General features: G+C 44.5%; 1 protein-coding gene across 1 annotated transcript; it reads right to left on the bottom strand.

Annotated features, from left to right (window-relative positions):
- Nucleotides 1–5,065: 5,065 nt before the first annotated feature.
- On the bottom strand, nt 5,066–21,972 carry LOC123019001. The gene is made up of 7 exons (XM_044421438.1): nt 21,754–21,972; nt 18,995–19,201; nt 16,481–16,735; nt 12,453–12,542; nt 11,710–11,787; nt 8,095–8,190; nt 5,066–5,218 (listed from the first exon to the last, which is right to left on the bottom strand). Exons 1-7 carry the CDS (start codon nt 21,970–21,972, stop codon nt 5,066–5,068), a joined length of 1,098 nt encoding a protein of 365 aa, XP_044277373.1.
- Between the last annotated feature and the right edge of the window lie 2,314 nt (nt 21,973–24,286).

Here is a 24,286-nt window from a genome sequence, read left to right as displayed (position 1 = left end):
TGTCATCACCTGGCGCCACTACTCATTTCTGAGCATGCACATGGACCCTATGTCTGCTGTTATCCGATGCTCTGCTGCTGGGGCGCCTTGGCTCACATGCCAACAGAGAGGGCTCTGCATGCCCGCCTTGGCATGTGTGCCACAGGTTCACCACCACTGGCCAACCCTACCATGGTGCACACTCCTAACCCTAATATAGGGCTAAAGTTCTAATGAAAAGAAGGTGATTTGAAAAAGCCTTCCTTGAGTAGCTTTTTCTGCACAGCTTAGTATTTCTGCCCATTCCAAGCACATTCCAACCATCAAAATCATACCAGGACACCTCATTTTTCTAAACCGAACCCAGTGATGGTGAACCTTTTAGAGACCAAGTAACCAAACTGTAACCCAAAACCTACTTATTTATTGCAAAGTGCCAACACTGCAATAAAACCTGAAAACAGCCAGTCCAAGCAAATACAAACATATCCTTGGCAGCATATTGACCAGCCATGAGAAAGCTCGGACGAGTCGCGGCTAATGAGTCGTGGCATGTGACCTCATCGCCTGGCACCACTACTCCTTTCCGAGCGTGCGCATGGCCTCTGTGTGCGCTGTTATCCGATGTTCGGCTGCTGGGGCGATGCTGGGGCTCCTTAGCTCACATGCCAACAGATTGGGCTCTGTGTGCCCATTGTGGCATGCGTGCCATTGGTTCGCCACCACTGGTCTAGTCCAACATCTGGTGAGGACCAAAGCCCGGGCATGGCAGTGCAGGGCTTTCTCTTGGAGGAAGGATGTGTTAGGAAGACAGGTGGTGTCCAGAAATAATAGAGACCTTTTCCTGTATGTGGTGTTTTTGGGTGCTGCTTCCATAATGTTTAGTTGGTATCTTGATCTTCCAATTTTGCCTGTTTTTTCACAACTCTTCCCAGTTTGTTTGCTTGCTTGTTTTTAGAACAGGGAAATTGGAGTTTCATTTACGGTGGGGGAATCGGCTCTGTTTCCCCTTATATATGTGAGCTATTCTACTATTGCATAGCTCTACTTCGAGGATATCTAGCAGAAAAACAGGAAAGGAAAAGTTTTGCAGAACTCAGACAAAACTGAAATTCAACAGAGAGATTAGCAGCCTCTAGAAAACACTGTTAATCAATTTACTCGATTCTGAATGAATATTCTCCTCACCTCTGTGAGGATGAACAAAGCACAAACCAGACGGAACTGCAATTTGTCCTCACCTTGCTCCAGCTGGTCGATCAAAAATAAAACCAGCCAATACCTAGATGTATCCCTCAGGGGCACCTCAGGTTGTGTGTGTGTACAAGCAATATTCTCCTTCTAAAACCTAATATTGCCTGAGTGTGTCAAGAGTGTCATACTTCAGACTATGTCTGGATGGGAATTTACTAGGATGATTGCTCTTCCGTGCCCCAATGTCCTACCCAGAGAAGCAAGAAGAAGCTTCCTAGATTTCTCCCTGACTTATAGGAGTTAGATGCATTTATTTCTGTACAGAGGAGACTTCAGTTATGTGCGCTCCCAACTGACATGGTTCAGTGCAGACATTTCATGAAAAACTAGATGTGTGTGAAACTAATAAGCCACATAAGCCCTATTTTGATGAGCGGTGGCTCTTCAGGTGTTTCTTAGCCCTGTTACTTTCACTGCATGAACAGGTAATTTCCAAGGACTGAACTTTAAACAGACATATAAAGATTGTATAGCTATACAAAGACTGATCCATGATCTGTCAGAAGAACTGATTTTTTTATTTCACATTTTATTTGATTTGCTTTTTAAAATGCTAATTTTTCAAATATAAAGGCAAGACTTATCAAAAAAGGAATATTTGTGAGATTTAACTTTGATATACAGTGTTTAACATGTCATTCTGGTGTTCTGCCTTCTTAACTATAAAGGCAAAAATATGAGCGGGACCCGTTTGTTGCTTGGAGAGCTTCGTTATAATTTTTCATAGTAGCAAAATATATTTTCTCTCTATTCCACAGACTGAGGAATAGAGGTTGCTGAGTATATCCCTGATTTGTATGCAGAAATCATCTGTCTTGAAAATATTTGGTGTAATAAGTGGGCAATTTCTCAGAAGAAAATTGTCAAGGTTCAGCATGGATGGAAATATCCAGCCACCCAGAAAGCAAATTTTCATAATCCTGGGAGTACTGGAGATGACTGTGCTGGACTACCCGAGCAGTAGCTGCATGTTAAACCTGCTCAGGGGCCCTTTCCCTCCGTCGTTATACTGCACAGTTTGGGCATAAAAACCAGGCTGGGACTCGCTGGGCTCGCATGCAGTTGTATTTCAATACACAGAGTTTGCCTGCCGATATCACTGGAGATCTTACGTTTCAGCTGACACGGACTCCAAGGATGAGGGGGAAGTTAATCTTGTGTGGGCTCTCTTCCCACATTCCAGCAGCAGCAGCTGCTGCAGTCGCTCTTTGGACAATACTGCTGGCTCCGTAAATGCCAGAGAGGAGGGTGAGATAACAAGGCACTGGGAATGAGAAGAGGTTTCTCAGGCAGCACGACTTGCCTGCTACTTCAGCGGCCTCTGAAGGAGCAGCAACACAAGCCCCTTTAGTACTACTTATGCACAGCTGAGAATCCCCTCAGCTCCCGGAAAGGAGCTGCTTGACTGTGGCTTTAAGGCTAAGCCTTGTTCTGACTTGAGCTTAGTGGAGGAAAGTTTCCAAGTATGAGATATGCATGAATTTGCTATACCACCTTGTGGCTGAAAGGCGGAATCATGCATAAATGAAATAAGAATTGGCCTGAGTGTGCTTTACTGAAGGAGGGTATTCCAGGAGAGAGAGGCAAGGCTGAGGCCTTTAAAAATCAACGCTTTGCATACCTGGGCGGTTTCCCAATGCCTGCTTCGAGGCGCTGGATCTGTCCTCCGCATTTTTACTGGTGTTGTAATGCCTGACTCACTGGCGTGTCGCATAACATTCACGGAAACCACGGGGATGGGCTCGGGGACATGTGCCCTCCGAGACCGGTGGAGGTATTTTCTGACAGCAAGCAAGGAGTCCATGCACACCAGCCTTGCCTGTAGCCACTGGGGAAGGAGCTGGTGGGGCAGCCGCTTAGGAATTGCCAAAAAGAGTTAATGCATGAAAAAGAGGGCAAAGGGGCATGCCAGCCTGCATAAAAAGGCATGGGGTCTAGTTTTATATATCAGTGTAATTTTACAGTGTACAGTGACTGTAATTTTGTAAGCCTTTTTAGTACTGGGATGCCATATAAAAACTTTAAATAAATAAAAATAACTGTAACTACAATTTTGTTCAAAATACAGTACATTTCACAATATAATAAACGATGGAGGACAGGACAGGACAAACATTCAAACTGAGGACTGTCCTCTTTAAAAAGGGACCCATGGCCACCCATGATCCAGAGCACCGGGATTTTTCTGAAAAGTGACAAAGACCAAGTCCCAAGCAGGCTGCTGCTTTCCCTGCCTGCCACAATCAGTATCCAGTTCCAGTTGGTGACCCTCACGCAGTTTTGAAGTGTGCAAAAAACCTCTTTGGCAGCCTTTTGTTAGCACAGCTCTGCTTCTTAGTTACACATCTACAAATGAATCCTGATTAAATGCTTGTGAAGTCACTTGCAATATCTTGGTGTTTCAAAATGCTATGATAGCATGCCATCGTATAGATGTTACCGGCTGATGTTCTATATTCTGGAGCGATTGGAAGTGATGGTGCTAGCAGCATGTCTAGCAATTTTAGCGTCCTTGAGTTATTCACTTCATGTCGGTAGTAGTTGAAAAATAATGAGAAAATCGAAGGATAAACAAGTCTTGTGAGTATGTGTAGAGGGGAGAGTATCTTTATAATTATAAATATTTGCCTACAGAAATGCAGTTTTGTCCCAAGAACAGTCTAGCGGTGGAGTACTAGGGGATGCTCCCCAGTTTTGGTTTTCTTAATTCAGAGCATCATTTTTCAGTAGAAGAGTCTCACCACTTGAGATGAAGGAATAGTTGGAGAACAGCTGTCACTGTCACTACTAGAGTCCTTCGGAAAGAGTCAACAGACACCCTTGAGATGTTCCGTTCTAGCAGTGCAGAAGGCAGTGGGATGCGTAACACAGTCCCTCCCCCCACCTCCCCATGTACACATATATAACAGTGCAATACAGGATGTGCAACATGATTATGTTCCAAATAAAACTTACATTCCACCTACAATGGTGTGTGTCACCACAACCCTTTTGATGAATTAGAAGCAATATTCAGGAGAGAAGGTATTTTATTTCAGTGGAAAGTATTCCCATGTAATTATGCATGGAACTGCAATTATGACACATAACCATTAACTTAGTTGTGAGATTTTTTAATAGCTTGTTCATTTTGGATGCTGTATTAAATGCATGGCATGTAGCCAATCCTTTTTTTTTTCTTAATGTGAATGGGGAAGGGCCACCAGGCACAGGAAGATATACTGCCCATATCTTTTCCCTTCAGCATGTAGCCTCCAGCTCCAGTTACCCCCAGAGATCTGAAAGATCCTGCAGACATCCAGTATAGATTTTCAGCAGGGAGACTGGGAACTGCCAGATGAATTAATAAATGAGCACTGCTTTGTCCCATAGTCCACCAGTGGAAACGATCTGCTAGATCAGAAGTTTTCCACAGACAGAAACCGCCCTTCAACCCACGATAGGAAGATGCTTGATCTTATAGTAAACCTTAATATTTTAGTTTTCGTATCTTTCTCAGAAGTTTCTCAGAAGTATTGCAGCTTTATAAATCTCAGCTTAAATAAAGGTCATGGCACACAGACTCGGGCACACCAGTAGCTTTTTGACAGGTGAAATGTGATTCTGTTGCATTGATTTAAACCAAGGATGGGCAACTTGTGACTGTCTACGTAGCTATCCTGGCCTCCAACTCTCATCATCCCTCACCAGCAGCTGTCCTGCTTAGGGCTGATGGGAGCTATAGGCTAAAATATCTGGGAGGCCACAGTTCATGAGTACATCCAGTGTAAAAGGTGCATAGCAGAAAAACCATGAGATCGGGGTGTTTTTTTTTCCTAAAAAGAATATTTTATTAAGGAGGGTAAAAAGCATTGTTTAAACAGTCTGAATAGAGATGAGTTTCAGTATTTTCTGACTCTTCGGGCTCAAAATCATCCGGGTCTTGTGTGAGCTGGTCAGCATCTTCATCTGAAGTGGAAGGGCGTGTCAGGATGATCCGTGGTATCTTGGGGACAAGGAGGCAGAGCAGAGGAGAGAAGGAGGAGTAAATGGTGCGGAGACTCTATAAAGTAAAGCTAAAATGTACCCTTCACAAACTGACTAATTATGCATTAACATAGAAGTCACTAATCAAAGAGTTCATTGCCCTTTTGTTCCAGCCAGGCTTCATGCGTCTCCCAAACACAGGCACCATTTCATCCCGAACAACAGTCCTGTGAGGTAGGCAAGTAGACTGAGCAGCACTGACTGGCCCCATGCAGGGAGATTCTGTCCTGGGAAGGCTTCAGATACTCCAGGCCTTGCATGGCATTCTGAGCCCTGCACTGGCTCCTATTAAATATCATAGCAGTTTTTGATTATGATTTAATATTTCCAATGTCATCTGAAAGGTTATATATAATATCATAGCCTTTGGGTTACAGAGTTGTAAGCCTGCCCTCTGTCTCTACAGACTCAGTTCCACTTACAGTGTCTGAGGAATTGGGCTGAAGCATTCTAATTTGTTAAAATATCTGAACGACAAGAAGCAGTCTGTCTAAATGTGTGCTACACTTAATCCTTGAATATGCAAAAGGTGTTTAGAGCAAAAATTCTGTAAGAGCACATGTGGTTTTCTTCGGACACAAGACATGTGGCTTACCATCAACAGAAGTCAAGGGAACAAGTACAATTTGACCTGCTTTCCTTGTAGGCAGAAGGCGAGCTTGTACTTGAAAGGAAACAAGAAACGGGAGCAGTCAACTAGACTGCTTCAGGCATTCGAGCTTCATGCAGCAAGACAAGCCTGTGTGCCTGTCTGCTCCATCGCTGGCTCCCTCACCCTCCTCGCTGCAGAAGCTCAGCTCCCAGCAGGCAGAGGGCCATGAAGCCAGCGGAGAAGGTGCCACGGAGGGGCAGGATCAGGCAACAGCCTCTGGTTCTTGCCTCACGCAGGTGGAATTGCACGAGAGAGGAATGCAGAGGGCAGCTGTTTACGTAAGTGACAAGACAATTGTAAAACAGAATTTCTTCCAGATCATTTATTCCTCCTCATGCTTTGCTCTAAGAAGACAGAGTCCTACAGGGGATGGAACTCAAAATAGCGTTATGCACACATGCACACTATACCAACATAAGAGTGAGGTCATCCCTCCACCCGTACGTAATATATACCTGGGGAGATGTTAGGAGCTTAAAAGGATGGAAGAAGAACAGGCATCCTCCTTAAGGTAGGCCTGGTATATTCAGCATCATCGTGCATTTATACACCACATTAAGATATTGATGTCAAGACCATGGACTTCCTTTTTTTTTTTTAGATTTTGGATTGCAGGGTTTCATTTCAAATTGGAATAATGATATTCACACTAACAATTACAGGCTCCTTCAATATTAATGGCATTGAGCTGCTGTATTACTGTACTTTCGAAGCACTTAAAGCTTGTCCTTCTCATATTCACATGGATATTAAAAATGTCTCCATGGTTTTAAACATCATGACAGCTTGATCGTACACCTACAGCACTGCTGGGGTTCCAGAATCTGCCTGGGTTCTCCTTTCTACCGTATGTATAATTGCTAGAAAGTTGTCCCTCCCCGCATAAGCATTTCATAGGCACCGAAGAGGGGAGGAGGTTGGGAGCAGGCATGCTGGCCCTGCCTCCCAGGTCTCTGCCCCCATGGCACCCCTTCCCCAGTTGAGACTTTGCAGTGTTGCACCAGCAAGGCCTGAGGGAGAGGCCCTCCTGCATGCACTTGGATGCGAGTAGAACTGCTTGGGCCACTGGCAGCATGTTGCTCAGGCCCATGTTCAGGTGAAAGCCGAAAAGAAGCTCTCGTCAAAAAGCCATTTGACAAGCCCCTTCCTTTGACCGGAACCAGCAGCAGGCTCTGCAACAGTTCTGGGTGGCCGAGAGTCCCCATTTTAATTTCCCACAATGCCCTGGTGGGAAACACTACCAAGACCCTGGTGGGAAATTCCAGTGGTGGCTTCTGTGCCCGTAAACCTCTTCATGTAAGAGCAGAGCAAGCATCCACGGTGGGTCTCTCTGGGCCCCAGCAGCTACCCAAGGAAGCCACGTGCTGACAGGTGAGACTGTGTAAACGTTATCACAGGCTGAACTTCAGCATTCCCTCTCGTATTTGTTGACTGTCTCCAGATGCAAAGCTCTGCAGTGGAACCATACCCACGAAGTCACCATGAGTTGTTCTCCTTCCCTACTTGTACTAAAATGTTGGAATCTCTTCCCTTAATATTTAAGCGCCAGTCTGATTCTCTGGCTTTCCTTGCCTACACCAGCCTTTCCCAGCCTGGTATCTTCCAGACGCTGTGGAGTTCAACTCCCATCAGTCCTGACTGGTATCACTGTGGTCAAGAAACCTGGACGTTGTAGTTCAAAGGCTGAGATACCTTGTGTGTGAGCCAGCACAACTATGGCAAAATCATTTTGAATATGGGCTGGTGCACTGTGCTCCAAGGAAGGTTCTGTAATTGTCTGTTCTGTGTAGAACCCCCAATTCGGAGGTGAAGAAGCTGTGATCACCCCCAGCCCAATGTTATAGGACTACAGCCCCATCAGCCCCAGCCAGCATGCCTACAAGGCAAGGTTGATATGAATTGCATCTGAAGGGCCTCATCTCCAGACTGATTACTTGTTCACATCTTCAGTTTCAAAATACAATATTTATGTGTATGATTAAAACAGAAAAGGATCAGCTCAAGGGGAACTTCAGGCTGCAATTTATCAGCCTCAGTTTAAATTTGCTCGTTCAGTTTATATATGAGTCAGATGCCAGGGAAAAAACATAGATAATCAGCAGGGGAGAGGAATTTATATGTTTAAAAAATTCAGATGGTAGCAACACATCTTTAGTGTAATGCAGTGTAAATTCAGTACTTACTGTTATAACATGATTTATTGTCTGGAATGGGCCACTTTTAGATGGTGTTTCAGTGGGACCAGAATCAGGTGTGCTGGGTTCCGATATAAGGGCATCCTAGAGAGAGCGAGTGAGAGGGAGGCAAAGTAATTAATGTTGAGCATTATTAAATGAGAAAGAATATTTGTAACTGTAACTTTTCCACAGCAACTGGGGATATTTAATGGAGAAAACGATCAAATTAAAGATAGTGGGGAGGGTGGTCTTTTGTGCACCTCCCTAACAGAGGCCCTGCATCACCCCGCAAGAGGGCAAATAGGACATCAATTTGCATAGCAGTCCCCAGTCATACATTCTCTAACCATCATACCATGCTGGCTTTCTGGTGTGGGTCTGAAAAGCAAAGAGTCGGGACTATAATTCCGAATCCTTCAATCCTGCGCCCAGCAGAAGTGCTGGTTTACAGCTCTCTCCCTCTCCAGCCATGACCACCATAAAATTTCTCGCAACATGCCCTCTAGACACTGGTGGGCCACGTGTGCAGCAGTGGAAGCTTTTTTAAGACGACAAAAAAGAGATCCTTTTTATATTGTCCACTGTGATTCTTGTGACTGACCATAATCGGGGGGTGAGCAACCCAGTTGTCAGGCATAGACCACTGCTTAAAAACCCGTGGATTATAGGAGATGCCTTCCAGTACATCAAACCAACCATGTATCCGACCGTAAAGTCTTTTCCAACCCTTCTACTAAGAATCATTAACTGGACATGCCAGGAATGGAATGTGGGGCTTTACGGACACGCGGGCGAGAGCGCTGCAGCTAAGCCGCGGCTCCCTCCCCGGGCTGCTTGGAAACAAATGCTTTTGCCCTGTGTTCATTTTGATTGTATTTGTCCTGCATGTTTATCATGCTTATGTGTTGTATTTGATTTTTTTTCTATTACTGCTAACAGTAGTAACGGTGTCACTGGCTGCAGTATGCTGAGATTTGTAGGACCTTTTGGCCTGAATGTGTATAAGATTTCACTCTAAAGGTTGGTATAAAAACCAACAATCTGCTATTAAACATACAGTTGGATTCCCCCCCCCCCCCGCCACCTCCAAATTACCAGACATGGACAGTCCAGTCTAATGAACATTTACTAGTCCATGGGTCTGAAGAAGGAGTGTCCTTTACCATCTTGAATGAGTAAACAGGGATGCTGCTTCTGAGAGCCTACGGTGCTAGCAAAAATATTAGCCATGAAGAACACTGGTAATGCATAACTTTCTCCAAGAAAAAAGGGGGAAAGCAAAAGCAAAAACACCTTAATTCTATAAACAACAAAAGCATCTAATCTTGCTTGTGCCTTGCTAGCCTGCAGACGATATTCAGAAGCATCTCTACTGCATTCAGTGGGATGTACTCCCAGGTTTGCAGCTGCAGCTACTGATATTTCCCTATTAAATGAGTTAGCTTCCTCTTACTGCGTAACATTCCCCAGGCTATGCAGGTTAGAAACTAAAGGCTCTGCTCTCTATCATTTTCAGAATTTGATTTGTTCTGTTCCAAGTTACTATCTAGTTCGCGTTTTTTAGAAAAAAATCAAAAATCCAAATGGTGAGGTAGCAACCTATAATTACACAAATCAATATGGAGAACTAAACGTGATGACAGTTTAGTAAGAGGAACAGTCCTTTCTTTCACCGAGCTTTCTGGGAGAAATTCCACTGAAGATATCCTCACAAAACTGGGCGGGCAATTTCGGTCAGACTAGAATGCTGGAAGGAAGTGGGCCATGGCTGCAGGCAAGACGAGCCTGACTCTTCCGAGGATCATCTTATTGCCTCTCCCGCTGGTCTTTCAGACCCAGGTTTAATACTGAGCAGAAACAGTGTTAGGCTGGAGCTGGCTAGGACTGGAGTCCTGAATCTAGGAGGTCTGCCCTCCCACCAGCCCGCAGTCCATGTGCAGTTGTTGAACTAAAGGCACAGGTGGGCTGATGATGTCTGCATCACACACACACACACACACACACACACACACACAGAATTAGAGATTTGGTGGCTTCTTGCCTGCAAGCGCTTCAGCTCCTGCAGCTTGCTCACCTCCAAATCTTTCTGTCTGAAATTTTCTTTCTGAATACAGCTCCCTCTGAAATGCCTTTTTCTCCCCTATCCACAGAGCCTTTTTCACAAATAGGTGTGTCCTTAGGAGGCAGAGTCCTTCAAAGACACGCACTCATACACAGAGAAAGACTTTAGAACATTGAAAATCAGTACATGCAAACTGGCGTTTGGGTTTCTGTTGTGTTGTTGCAGGGTTTGGTCCCGTGGATCTTTCTGTTATAGTTCCAATCATAAGTGGCCTTCATGATATCCCCTCTGCTATTTAACATCTATATGAAACTGCTGGGAGAGGTCATCAGGAGGTGTGGGCTGCGGAATCATCAGTACGCTGATGATACCCAGCTCTACCTCTCTTTTTCAACCAACCCAGGTGAGGCAGTGGTTGTACTGAACCGGTGCCTGGCCGAGGTAATGGGCTGGATGAGGGCCAATAAACTGAAGCTCAATCCAGACAAGACGGAGGTCCTGTTGGTAGGCGGTTCCGGCTTCGGAGAAGGTGAATTGAACCTTGTCCTGAACGGGGTTGCACTCCCTCCTAGGGATAAGGTCCGCAGCTTAGGAGTACTCCTCGACCCGGAGCTTTCTTTGGAAGCTCAGGTGACAGCGGTGGCGAGGAGCGCCTTCCTTCAGCTTCAGCTGATTAATCAGCTGCGCCCCTACCTGGAGTACGACTGCTTGGCGACGGTGACACACGCGCTGGTGACTTCCCGCCTAGACTTCTGTAACGCGCTTTACGTGGGGCTTCCCCTGAAGACAGTCCGAACACTTCAATTGGTGCAAAATAGAGCTGCCAGGTTGCTGACGGGGATGGGGCGTTATGCTCACATGACTCCAGTCCTCCGTCAGCTTCACTGGCTTCCCATTGAAGCCCGGGCCCAATTCAAGGTGTTGATTATGGCCTATAAAGCCCTAAACGGCTTGGGTCCTGGCTACCTGAATAAGCGCTTACGTCCGTATATGCCCGACTGCCCTTTGAGATCTGCGGGAGAGTCCCTTCTCCGGGAACCCTCCATGAAAGAAATTAGGAGAGTAAGTACTCGGAGGAGGGCTTTCTCTGCGGTGGCGCCCAACCTATGGAATTCACTCCCCAAAGAGGTCCGCCCGGCACCGTCGTTACTGGTTTTTCGGCGCCAGGTAAAGACCTTTTTATTTAAACATCATTTTAATTGTTAAAACATATGATCTGGCCAGGGCAACTTCTTCTTCCTTCTCTTTTCTCCTCCTACATTATTTATTTACTTATTTTATACTGATAATTTTAATTTTATATTATTATGTTTGTAACTCAGTATATTTTTTGTATTTTTGTATTTAATGGTAATTTATTATGTTCTATTGTATTTCAATGTATTTTATTGTGTAGTAAGCCGCCCCGAGGCTTCGGCAAGGGGCGGCATAGAAATGTTATAATAATAATAATAATAATAATAATAATAATAATAATAATAATGAGGAGGAGGAGGAGGAGGAGGAGGAGGAGGAGGAGGAGGAAAGAACAGCAAATATTAAACCAAAGACTCTTATACCTCCAGTAGTTTGTCTTCAGATTGCACAGCAGCCAAGTCAATTGGACCATCTTTGGACACATGTGCTATTAAGATTCCCTGGGGAGAAAGAGGACAACATTTCAGACCTCAGAGGTCCCCCGCTTAGCTAGAAGTAACAAAGTGCACAGGAGGAATGGCCTCAAATGGTAAGGCAACCAGCTATATTGGTTGGCACATAAACGAAAACAAAAAACAAACCTAACCTCCATGGGTAAATCAGATCAAGCAACGAATGCAGGGATTACCCTGCACGTGGGAAGGAGGGACATGACTTGAAAATATGAACAGAAATGTTCTGTGGTATTATCTTTCTCCCGGTTGCCCCTCACCCCCCATCCCCCCCCCCCCACACACACAGAGTGCCAAAAAGAGGACAAAAGAACTGCAACATGAACAGATGGGATAGAAAGCAGGTGCATCGGTGTGTTAGCCTCACATAGAATCACCTCTAATTTGAGCAGGAAATTACACTGGCATTTACTATGAACATGCTACCTTCCACTACCATTCATCATCATCATCATCATCATCTTAATCTAACAAAAAAGTGTAACTAATTTTGCCCTGGGGTTCACCATAAGCCAAACTTGTTAAAGCTACTGTAATATCCCACTAACGACTTTCAAAGAGACTATGGCAGAGCAGTACTAACTTCCACAAATGACTATTTTGGTCTCTCAACAAAGGGATTAGTTGGGAAATGTGTGAGTAATGAAATGCACCTCATCATTTTCTTTACATGAAGATGAGCCCTTTCCACCAGCAATGCTAATACCAAGACTCCCCATTTGACTGCACACAGTAATCGTTATCTGGAAGAGAATTATAGTTAATATTGAATGGCAGTGTTGAATACGGAATGGCAAACACAGCAGTTTATTCATTCCTATTAGACAAGTAACATCCAATGAAGCCCATGCAGGAAAGACAGAAAAGCTAAGAGTGAAGTAACCACCGTGTCTGAGCGGCACACACATCCGTGTGTGTGTCTGACATCATGGTCACATAGAACTGGAAGGATAACTTGTCCCATGTCGGTGGTAGCCAATTAAATGAATCCTTAATATACATCTAGTTATGATTCCTATGGCACTCAAGTCATGGAAGCAAGGTCAAGGAGCCAGAGAAAGCCCATTAGCTGGCCTGGTCACCCCATTCAGTTCCCCAAAGTTGGCCCTCCACTTTCCTGCTTCTTGTGAATTTTGATGCAGGACGATGGAACGTGAATGAACTGCTCCTCTTGAGTGGAACACCCACTATCTTGCCTACACAAAGATATGGATCACAGCTGGACAGCTTTGGCTGTGGACAGCATGCAGACAAGGACTCCACATATCGCAGGTGGGGAAGCAGAGGCCCGGTCACCCAGGAGGCCCACAGCAAGTATGGCAAGGGGTTTTTACCGCTCTTGCCAAGTATCTCTGTGCTCATGCCCCCTCTCTTGATGAGGTTGGTAGTCCAGGTCTGAACAAGATGGCAGTCCACTGTGGGTACACAAACACCTAGTGCAGCCCATGGCTTGTTGGGATGGCTTGTTGTCCAAGAACAACCCCCTTAGGGAATTGGCTCAGAGTTTGCAACATGGCTCCCTGCATTGTGTGAACCCAGTCCTAGTGTCTAGATGGCGTTGGACTACAATATCATCATCCCAGGCAATTGGCCATGCTGGCTGGAGCTGATAGGAGTTGGAGTCCAACAGCACGCTAGCGGCCGCACATTCCTCACACTGGCTGTACTGATGTATTATGTAATAAACTGCCATGCAAGGACAGCTTGGAACAAGTTAAATTCTTCCTAAATTGTTCTAATTCCAGTATACTGAAAACAAGTAGGCAGTAAATTGCACTTGATTTTTATAATCAAGCAGCAGAATTCAGAGTGAATAGTGACATTCTAAATTTAAACATACTCTTCATCAGTGTAACACAAATGTCTTTTACAGCTATTGAACCGTCATTTGAATTTGCATGCCTTGGAGCACAGGTCCTGTGAAGATAATGGGGCCTGAAATGAAAGATCGAATGGGAAATTTTGAGGCTTGGGATTTGTTATCCTTCGGTTCCACTGACATTCAAAAGAAGCAGTTGCGGCACCATTTTGTTTTTTTTTGGGGTCAAAAAGCAGCATGTGACCGAAAACACAATGGGTGGATTCATATGTAATGCAAACCAACCCTGTGAACAAGCTACCCGGCTTCCTCCCTCTCCCTTCGTTTCTCCTTTTCTTTCCCTCAATTTTCATTTTTCAGAGCCTCAAATATGAGCAGTTGGAATTGTAACTTTTTTTGGAGGGGAGGTCAGTGGGTGGGGGAGGTCAGTCTTGCAAACGCAACCCTAACCCTAACCCTAACCCTAACCCTAACCCGAACCCCGATCCAGCACATGGGGATCAACACATGGCCTAGCCCCTTCATTGCCTGTTTCAGCGGTCACAGGCAGTAGGCAACATGCAAGGAAGGTGGCAAGACTCGGCTGCTTGGCATCTAATTTGGACACAGCTGCCGAGCAAGCGGGGAGAAATGATTGTAAAGGAAAGGAGGGACCCATCAGCACCAGCCAGAAGCTCCTCTGCAGGATGCAAAGAGCAACTGCCACAAGACGCGAGGCACTGCCTCCTCCCTGGTAATAGACATCTCTGGCTATCCGGGGTCAAAGCACCATTCTCACTGCCCTCCACATCCTGAACCCTTCTTCCCTGAGTCTCCAGATGTTCTGAGAAGGGGAGAGGTCAATTCTCCACACACTTTGCATGGCTCCTCTTTGCAACATTTAGTGCTGTGGTTCCTGTGGTTCTCTGGCTGATTCTATTCTATTCTATTCTATTCTATTCTATTCTATTCTATTCTATTCTTAACTGTTGAGATGGCGGAATGTGAAAAGCAGTCCAGGTTTACATGCCAGGACTGTCTATCAGGGCTAGCTGCCCAACAATGGGATGCCATCTCATGCAAACCAGGTCCTTAATAATTTAAGGAGGACAATGAAGGGAAAGGCTCCTTTTTAGACCCCCTGTGACAATTCCTTGAGAACATGTCTCTGCCAAGTTGCTAATTCGGCATCTAGAGCAACTTAAAGGTCATGTGCAGTAGCTCATGGAAGCCAAAGGCAAAAAACGTCTTTGCTAAAATAAAGGCATGGCTGTTTGTCATGGGCTGATAGTATTTCAGGATGAATTATATCCTGTTTGAAGCAAATACCGCAATGTTTTCAATTTCAACAGTACACTGTTATTGTTTTTGTTTTTCTAGTTTAACCTTTAATATTACAAGAATAAGTCTTTTTAAAACCTTGCTGAGTTTTTGGACTCAATACTTCAATCAGCACACACATATCCCCCACCCCAAAAACTAAAATGACATTTCAGCAGAAACACAACACGAATATCATGTACCCAGAGCTTGTGTAAAAGGAGTTCCTTTCAGAATGAAAGCTGTGTAAATGCCCCAAAAGATGCATGATTTGACCAAGACATGAAAGGCTCAGATTTTTGGCACTCTTTTCTATAAGGGTAATAATAGTACTTACATTATATCTGCCTTCTATACCTTGTCTTCTAGACAATGTTTAATGCAAGTTACAATTTATGGTAAAATAATCAATGAATATTTTTTCTGAATATTTCTAAAAATAAACTAGGAAGTTGTGTAAGCCCAAGGTTAGATCTTTTTACCCATCCTCAGATGGTCTACATCCAGGCCCAATTATGTTGGGACACTCTCCCAAGCTGAAATATCTGATTTTTCCCTGGAGATACCAGCCATTAGAAGAAGCAATACACACACAGCCAACCTTCATCCTGTGCTTGCTCTACTGTAGACTTGCATAACAAAAATTACGTTAATCAATTGGTTGTTGTGTGAAGCAGGCTGGATTTCCTTGTGTTACCTCAGAGAAGGAACACTGGAGGAAACATCTCCAAATCTTGGGGGTGTGACCCACACTTTCCCAGCCTGGTGCCCTCCAGATGGGTGGGTCTAGAAGCTGAGAGGTGTAGCCCAGCACATGTGGAAGAAAACACATTTGGGGTGCTTGGTCCAGGCCAATACAGAGGACAAGGCATTCAGTGTAGGGTTCCGGTAATGGAGTGATCTGGACTTCATAATCTACAGTTTCTATTTCAGATTCATAATGCAATGTGCTGGCTTGAACCACTCTAAGAAATGAAAGTAGCAATGAATAAGGGTATCTGCTACTCAGAAAAGGGGATGGGAAGAGAGGCTTGCTTTGATCCTGTGCATTTTTCAGACATCAACAGGGTAAATATGATATCTACTTCAACTTTTAGTTCATGCAGCTCAAATTGCTGATAAAAAGGTGGGAAATGCATTGGCTAGTTCAAACGCTGGAAACATCCCTTGAAGTGTTGAACTAGACTTTCCACCATGGACCCTACTGGTTGGGGGATGATGTGAGTTGTAGTTCCACACATCTGGGAGCCCATGGTTTAGAAGGCCTTGGTGTAGTGTCATGCAAACGTCTCCATTTTCCCCACCTTCCCAGGAAAGCCCAGCTTCTCATCCAGAACGATTCCCCAGCCTTGGGCATTGAATCCATTACGAAAGATTGTGCCACCGCCAGCGAGAAAAGGTCTCTGGCTTCCTCAGATTGCCTGCAAGGCCAGGGAGGCCTGGCTGAACCTACTGCACAGGCCTGGGGCAGAGGGGTAGACTGCGGATGCATGGCTTCCCCACCCGGCCGCATGCCCTTCCAGAGGGCAGAGGTGCTGCCCCTTCTCCGTTCCAGGGAGTTACCTTCAAGGGAGGCTGGGATGCATCTGCAGCGCCGGAGGGCGGGTCGTTGCTTTCGTGCAACGGCTTGCTGCCCTCTGTTGGGAAGTTGTTCATGGGCGCCGCTGAAACCTGGCCCTTGTTGTTGGCCGCTGGAAAGAGCCTTGCTTTGGTCGCAAGTTTCTGCCTCTCCTGTTGAACAGCGACTCTGGGAGTTCTTGATTCTCTAATATTGTCACTGGAGTCAAAGAGACTCCCAGAAAATTTGGATATAGGCTCCTGTTTCGTTTAGAAAAGCAAGCAAACAAACAAGCAGAAAGAATAACAGTTAAAGGCAGCTGACTAATACACCTGAATTGGGAGCAAAGCACTCCAAAGAAAACAGGGGAGAGGAAATCTCATCCCACATGAACCATTCCTGAAAAATAACAATGGTGCCTTTTTTTTTTCTCCCACCATCCCCCAAAATTACAGGTGGGTAATTTTAAAAAACACATTGCATTTCTATATAGGGTGGCCACTTAGACATCATCAAAAAAAACTGGAAATGCATTGCAGAAGAGAAGAGAAGAGAAGAGAAAGGGAGACACAGATGTTTGTATTTGCCTAATATATGCATTTCTATTTGCATAATGTATGTGTTTAGACACAACTACTAACCATTACTGTAATTTCAATTGAAATACAGTACCTCTCATCATAGCTCAATGAGCAGCTGAAAAAGCGACCAGGGGACCTACATTTTGCATGTCTGCTCTGTCTATTCCGCAGATGCTCACTGCTGAGGGGCAACTGGAAGTCTAACATTTCTGATGTTCCTGTCTCTTTAAATTGGGCTTGTCCTGGACAAGTCTTCAAATAGAGGACAGTCCTCTGTAAAGTAGGACACAGCAGCACCCTATTGCTACGAGTTTCTCTACATGAGGTGTTTTTTGTTGTACCCCTGAACCATCTCTCTCAGAGAAACTTTACAGAGTGCTGTCATCCTCCAGGGCCTCTTCCAAGTTTTACAGCTGTTTTCGTGGTTTTTTATAGAGTGAGGAAAATGCAGTGTTTTCCTGGGTGTCACCATGCTTCAATATAGAAGGTTGGTGCGAAGCCCTATAGCATAGCTTTACCATATGCTGTGTAATGGAACATATAGAGGTGGAGGGGAAGGAAAACACCTTTTGTGAAAGACGCTGATTCTCCCACAAAGAAAATGGAAGAATAAGCTTCAGTAAAGCATAAGGTTAAAGCCTCACATAGAGAAGTCCTCTATACACTGGCTGCCTTGACATGCAATGTGGTGCTGGTGGTGGAGGAGGAGGAGGAGATAAAGAGGAAGTAATATAATTTAGCTTCATGGGAAAAAGTCACAGTACAACTCAGGCTTGTGCACTCAAACTGCTTCCTTTGTGGGAAGGAGGCAGACTTTGAAAACCTTCACTTCTATTTTAGAGTAACCACAGCTTGCTGTGACACACAAATCCAGGCAAACTGTAGTTAATTTCAACTGTACTTCTTGTTTTCGCTAACCACACTTAAACTTAGCCAGAATTCAAATGCCACACACTACACTAAAAAGTAGTCAATCTAAAGTAGATGTGTATAGTCAGGATTCAACAAAGAATCCTGAAAAACTCTGAAAGGAGCTACTTCCTTCAGAAACTTAGGTATATCTGCATTACTGTATGGAAGTCACAAGAGCTACAACTACCAATCAACAGTGAGTATTGGCATTTTCCTATTTCTAGGATATATAATGCTGTATGTATATTTGTCTTTAGTTTGTTTTAAGGCTGTTTTCATTCTTGTACACTGTTCTGAGAGCTGGTTGTTAATTGAATTGTTTATAAAAGCTTAACAAATGTTTATAAAAGCAAGACCATCTTTTTTGAAAATACACGTCACAATGGATCATCAACACATTAGAATAAGCTAGTGGATTTTGCAAACTTATTATTACATTTCTACTCCAACTTCTTCCTCTTGCAAAGAACCCATAGCAGCCCTCAAGGTTCTCCTCCTTTCCCTGCTACCCTCACAACAACCCTGTGAGGTAGTCTGGGGCTGGCCCAGAGTTATCCAGTGAGGACTAGCACCCAGAGCACCCCTACACCACTAGGATGCTACATCACGAGTCATGAGTCAAAGCTCAGAAACCGCCCATGAACGCCTTGGAGGCGTGGCGGGTGGGGGACTGTGCTGGTTTCCAGGCTTCCTAGGGCACGGCGGGGGTATCGGCAGCCACCAAAATGCGCAGCAACGCAGTGGTGCCACAGAACCGGCCTTTCAGGCAGCACATAACTGAGACCTGCCAGGGCACTTCAGGAACGCAGATGCCACAGCTGAGAATGTCTGGCGTGCTACCAGCTCAGTTCTGGCTGGTGTGTCTGGTATATTTCCAGGAAATGTGACTTTGCAGGGTGGGGTAAGGAGCAGACATTCTCAGTGGCAGAAAAGCAGTATATAAATCTTCTTGTTGTGGTTATTTTGACTGCTTTGAGCCTGAATATAGCTGCAGGAGGGTACAGAACAGCCTGGACTGGAACTTACATCCTCATCGGGATCCTCCAACTCCTCAGCTTCTTGCTCAGGACTGATTCGTCCTTCCTTCCACTTTTCACTGGCCGAGCTGAATTTGTACAGACTGCAGCCTTGGGCACTCTCCTTCCCTTTCAGAGAAGCCCAGTGGGAGCCCTGGGAGTTCCAGTTATGACTGCCGTGTAACTTCGGAGACTTGGGAAGCCACTTAACTGAGTCCTGCAAGGAGAGGAAAGGAAAAGATCCAATACATAAATGCAGACAGGAGCACAGGGGGCTGCCTTACCCGGTGACAGGCCACTGGTCCATCTAGTCCAGGACTGTCAACACCAACTGGCAGCAGGTCTTCGAGGTTCCAGGCAGGATTCCTGACCTGGAAACACCGGCTGAAATGGGGACCTTCTGCATTCAAGGCAGGCCCCCCACCAGTGACTCTGGTCCTTCCTACCAAGCCGATATAAGCCAGGGTGCATGATGTCCAACTCAGGGTAGCCTGTGGCCCAGCCAGCCAATAACTTTGTCAGACTTTCTGAACAGCCAGCCAATCACCTCTTGTGGCAGGTGAATGAGATCACTGCCTGATGACTAAACGTTTGGCCAAGGGAGCAGACATTGAAAACGTCAAAGCCTGCAGGTAACAAGGACAACAAAATCAGGAAGGACTGGCCCAGGTTTAGTTGTTGGCAATTCCCACTTGGTGGAACAGAGAGAGACCAGGCACAAGCCCACCCAGCTATCCAGCCCACTTAATGCTTGGCTTCTGTCCTTCTGGCCCAGTTCATCTGCCCTTAAGCTCCACCACTGGAACCACTCCTGTAGGTGAGCAGCCGGCTGGCTAGATGCTCTTTGTGGTTTCTCTGCCCCAATCTGAATTTTGAAGGAGAAGGCTTGTGGTTGCACAGCACGGATGAAGTGGCTGGAACATGCTGGACTTGCCGTTACTTCCTCCCAGGGACAACCTGCAAATGTTCCTGGCTCAGAGTAGGTTGGTCGTGAGTCCTACTTTACAGAGTCCTCTATTGGAATGCAATAGAGGGTTTTGCCTACTCCAAAACCCAAACTCCCTTTGGGTTTTAAAGAATCATCATCATCCATTTCTAGGCTGTCTAACAGTTGGAACTCTCTGAAAAGTTGACAAAATTACATATCTTCCTACAAAATAATGAAAACATAGCATACACAATTTAAAATCAGTCAAAACTGCTAAAACATTGGTAGCAATATATTGGATGTTATTTTTAAATGACATGAATGCCCCTACCATATGTTGTCAAATGCCTGGGACCGCAGGATCAGGCAGATTTCAGCTCAGAGATTATTCATCACGAGGGTCCACCACTGAGCCCTGCCCTCTCCCTTGCTGTCAACTTCCAAGCCTCCCTTGAAGGAGACACTGAAGCAGGACCTCGGTTATTGATCCTGGGGCTCAGGTGGGATCGTGCCAGGAGAGGCAACAGGTGAGGGACTGCAACCCCAAACCAGTAAGGCTCTTGCTGCTGAGCTTTTCATGGTTGTCAAGGGGTGCATGGCTATATTCTAACTGGAGGTGACCAGAGCACAGACCACCCATGCCGGGTTATCACTGAGAAGCTGGTGGCCATGCCTGGTCAGCACATCCACAGCCTCACCCAACAAATCAGATTCTGGGCAGTCCCACTTCATGGTTGTTTGTCGATGTTAAATGGCATGGAAGACAAAACCCACTCCTGAGGATCCATCTGCTGGAGAATCCAGAGGTCCAAGCAATATTCCTCAAGTGCCAACATTTGGAGCTAAATAAGAATGGAGCTGCTATAATATATTGCCTCCGCAGCGGGCTCAGGCAGTCTCTCCAGAAGGATGCCATGACTGAGGGTATTGGGAAGCAAAGAAGGAGGGTGTTTTGGCAGAGAGGCAGGAGCAAAAGGTTGCTTGGATTGAACACCAACCCAGCAAGGTAGGCTGCCGCACCCCTTACATATGTACAGCTGAGCCTGAGCTAGGGATTTTTCGGGCCTTACAGGACACTCCTAGGGTTTATGAAACAAGGACCCAAGCCAACATCCTCCCCTACATAGCCCTAGGCCTGAAACCTCGAACAGTAGCAATATTTGGACATGATACTAAGGCTTAATTGGAGGGAAGCACAGGCATGAAGTTATGATATAGGGTACATTTATTTACAGAAAGGAGAAAGGGATAACATGCAATAAACAGAGCGATATTTGGAAACAGTACTTACATGGCAAAATAACAGCTAAACCTAGCTAAAACCTGTCCACATGGATCAAAGCAGGGGTCTTCAGCAGGACAGGGTCAAATGGAGGCAACTGAAACCCAAGATGTGGGCAAGACAGTGGGCAGCTGTAATGCCCGGTTAGGTCTTAAGTCTCCCAAATTGAAGGTGCTCCTCATTCACCGATTGCAGGCTGGCTGGGACAGTTTCCTTGCCTCAGGGGCAGTGGGATGAGGGTCCCTGCAGAACACAGCTAAGAATGGCTTGCAAATATGGGCAGGCTCAGCCTTACAAAATGGAATCTTACATGCTATGAGAAAACAGAATAAAAATAGATTCCTTGCCAGTATAGAAACTGCCAAGAATTATGGGAGTATCAATAGCGTCACATACACCCTGTCTCTCTCCTGACATAGGTCATCATACAGGGCAACCAATGTTATTTCGTTTGGCAGAAAAACAACGCTGAATTCCAAGCCCAGCCTGAAACGCAACAGAAACGCTCCATTTGATCAAATGCGTTTAAGAATGTCTGGAGCTGGCTGGCCACCTCCACCTTCAGGACATTAGCCAGGCAAGGAAGATTTGCCACCAGCCTAGAGTCATTAAGGTCTTTTGAGAGGTTTTCTGCAAGGGCCCTTGTAATGCCATCTCTTTCAGATGGCTCAGGATCATTCCTTTCAAAAATGAAATGATTTGTAATGGGAAGAGCTGGAACCTTGAAGTTGCCCATCTGTATTGCGTTGCCCAGTCTCCTGATCTTAGATTTGCCCATGATGAGAGGTACTGTATTTCAGTTTATGTTGCAGTAATTATTTTGAAATTTTCAACTAAACATATAAATTAGTATATGCAAATTGTATGCAAATCAGAGTCCTCTTTTTTTGGTGATGCATTTCCTCTCTTGTGGTGATGTGCAATTGGCCACTCACTCTGAGGAGACAGCAAATCTTAAAACTGATCTCCCAGACTGCACAGTTTTATCTTCCGGGTTTGTTATTACTGGGAATTAATCTGTACAAGAATTTAGTTTGCTAGATTGAAGCAAAGAGTTTTGCAGTTTAGCTCAGTTCCTTTAGGGTCCCCTTCAGCCTATATTAGCCTCATCAAACCAGAACTAGATAAACAGAGAACTGAACTAACTGTTCAGTTTCTTGGCATCTGAAGGGACAGCTGTTCTAGAAAGCACTCAAGGTAACTTGTTCCTCTGATAATAGGAAGATCCAGGAAGAAAATGATTCAGTGAGATCAGGAAAAGGTTCAAAATGGCGTTGCTGGGAGTTATGGGGTAGTTCACAAACAACCATGGCAGATTATTTGTTCAATATCTTCAGATTCGGTATTTAATTTTATAAAGATGGCTCATTTAAGAACTGCTCTAAGTTTGAGATTGTAATTACAAGGAACACTACATCAAAGATACAAAATATTGACTAATCTAGATGTAAGAAGGAGTTCTTACCAGGATAAATAGAGAAATGAAAAAATACTGTTTAGGAAGTCCAACAGTGGACCTAGAATGTCAAAAAAGTACATCATACATAAATATTGACTTTTTAATGAGCTAATTTTTGATGGTATGTTTTTGAATACTGTCCAGACTCAGTAAACAGCCAAAGGAAAGTTATTTGGGTGGCCAGATACCCTAGTCCTCTATTTTGGAGAGATGGAAGAAGACAGTTCTCTATTTGAAAATGTCCTGTATTTTATGGACGAGTTTAGAATCAAAGAATCATAAGAAGGGAGTTGAAGTCGTCCATCAACCCTTAACACCTGGATAGCAGAGTACATAGGTCGCTGGGTCACTTTTCTCATACATGGTGAGAAGTGTCTTATATGTCTGTTTAAATTACAGTTATTATTTCTACACCTACATTTCTGCATGTCATGCAAATTGGGCTTCCTTTGTCTTTGTTTATTATAAATGGTAACAGTGTGGAAGAACAGCTTTAGTAAAATGAATATTTTTCATATCTACAGGCCTTGCCCTAAAATAATGTTTTAGATTTGAGTAGTACATGAACTTGAATTAATTTTGGGCCATGTGCTTCCTAGAGATCCCCTAGCGGCTCATTCTGGATACCTAACGGATATATTTGCTCTAGAGGATAGGATGGCTAATCTCTTAAGAAGGCAATTAGTTTTAGATAGAAAAATATTAATTCACCTTAAATAGACGATTCGTGTTTCAAAGTCTGGGCTACTGCATTTATGGTTCAATTGACTAACATAAGAAGAACTAGCAGAAAGAGATCTGAAGATCTATTTTTAGAAATGGGGCAAAAATGCCTTGGAAGGACTTTTTTCTTGCTGGAGATGACCTAAGACCTGCTTGCTTGGTTAAATACATTGAAATGACACATTATATTTTAAAAACTATTTTAAAAACTTTCCCCTTATAATTATGATAAGTTGTTTACTACATTTAAGCCTGTATAATTTATGTAAAAATAATAAAGAGACAGCTACTCCTTTGTTATCTGAATCCCTTTAAATTACTGTAGTATTGTTGTAAGCCGCCCCGAGGCTTCGGCGAATGGGGCGGCATAAAAAAGTTTAAATAAATAAATAAATAAATAAATAAATAAATGTCAGGCTGTCCTTTTAACCATCCAGGGACACATAATGAAGAAAACAAAAGAAGGAATAGTATATTTTGGGCATATTCAGGGTTCTATCTTTCCCACCCCCACCTATACAAAGTTCTATTTTTGTATTTATTTATTAGTCAAAATTGCAATGGCTTTCCACAAAGGCCTCAAAACTTTGGACACAAAATACATCGACATGAAAGCAACAATAACAATAGCAATAAAAATAGTGCAGTGCAAAATAATCAGCAGTAAAACCCAACACTTTACTGTGTGCCATAAACCAGAGCTGGCTGGGTCACACCTAAGAAAAGTCTGTGTAAAAAAAAGAGTTGTAGGAGGATGCCTGACATTTGGTCCATCCAATGCCCATTGGTGAAGTATTCCGAAGGGTGGGTGCTAAAACAGTAAAACATGCTCCGCTGCACTCCTGAGCCAAAGCACAGCCACTAACCCTCAGAAATGGTCCTTCCTACGACTGTAAAGGACTGGCGGGTC

Source organism: Varanus komodoensis, unplaced genomic scaffold (assembly GCF_004798865.1).
Source record: "Varanus komodoensis strain SLA01 unplaced genomic scaffold, ASM479886v1 scaffold12, whole genome shotgun sequence".
NCBI classification, from domain to species: domain Eukaryota; kingdom Metazoa; phylum Chordata; class Lepidosauria; order Squamata; family Varanidae; genus Varanus; species Varanus komodoensis.
The sequence above is the reverse complement of the archived record's forward strand: the minus strand, read 5'-3'. Positions and strand labels throughout refer to the sequence as shown.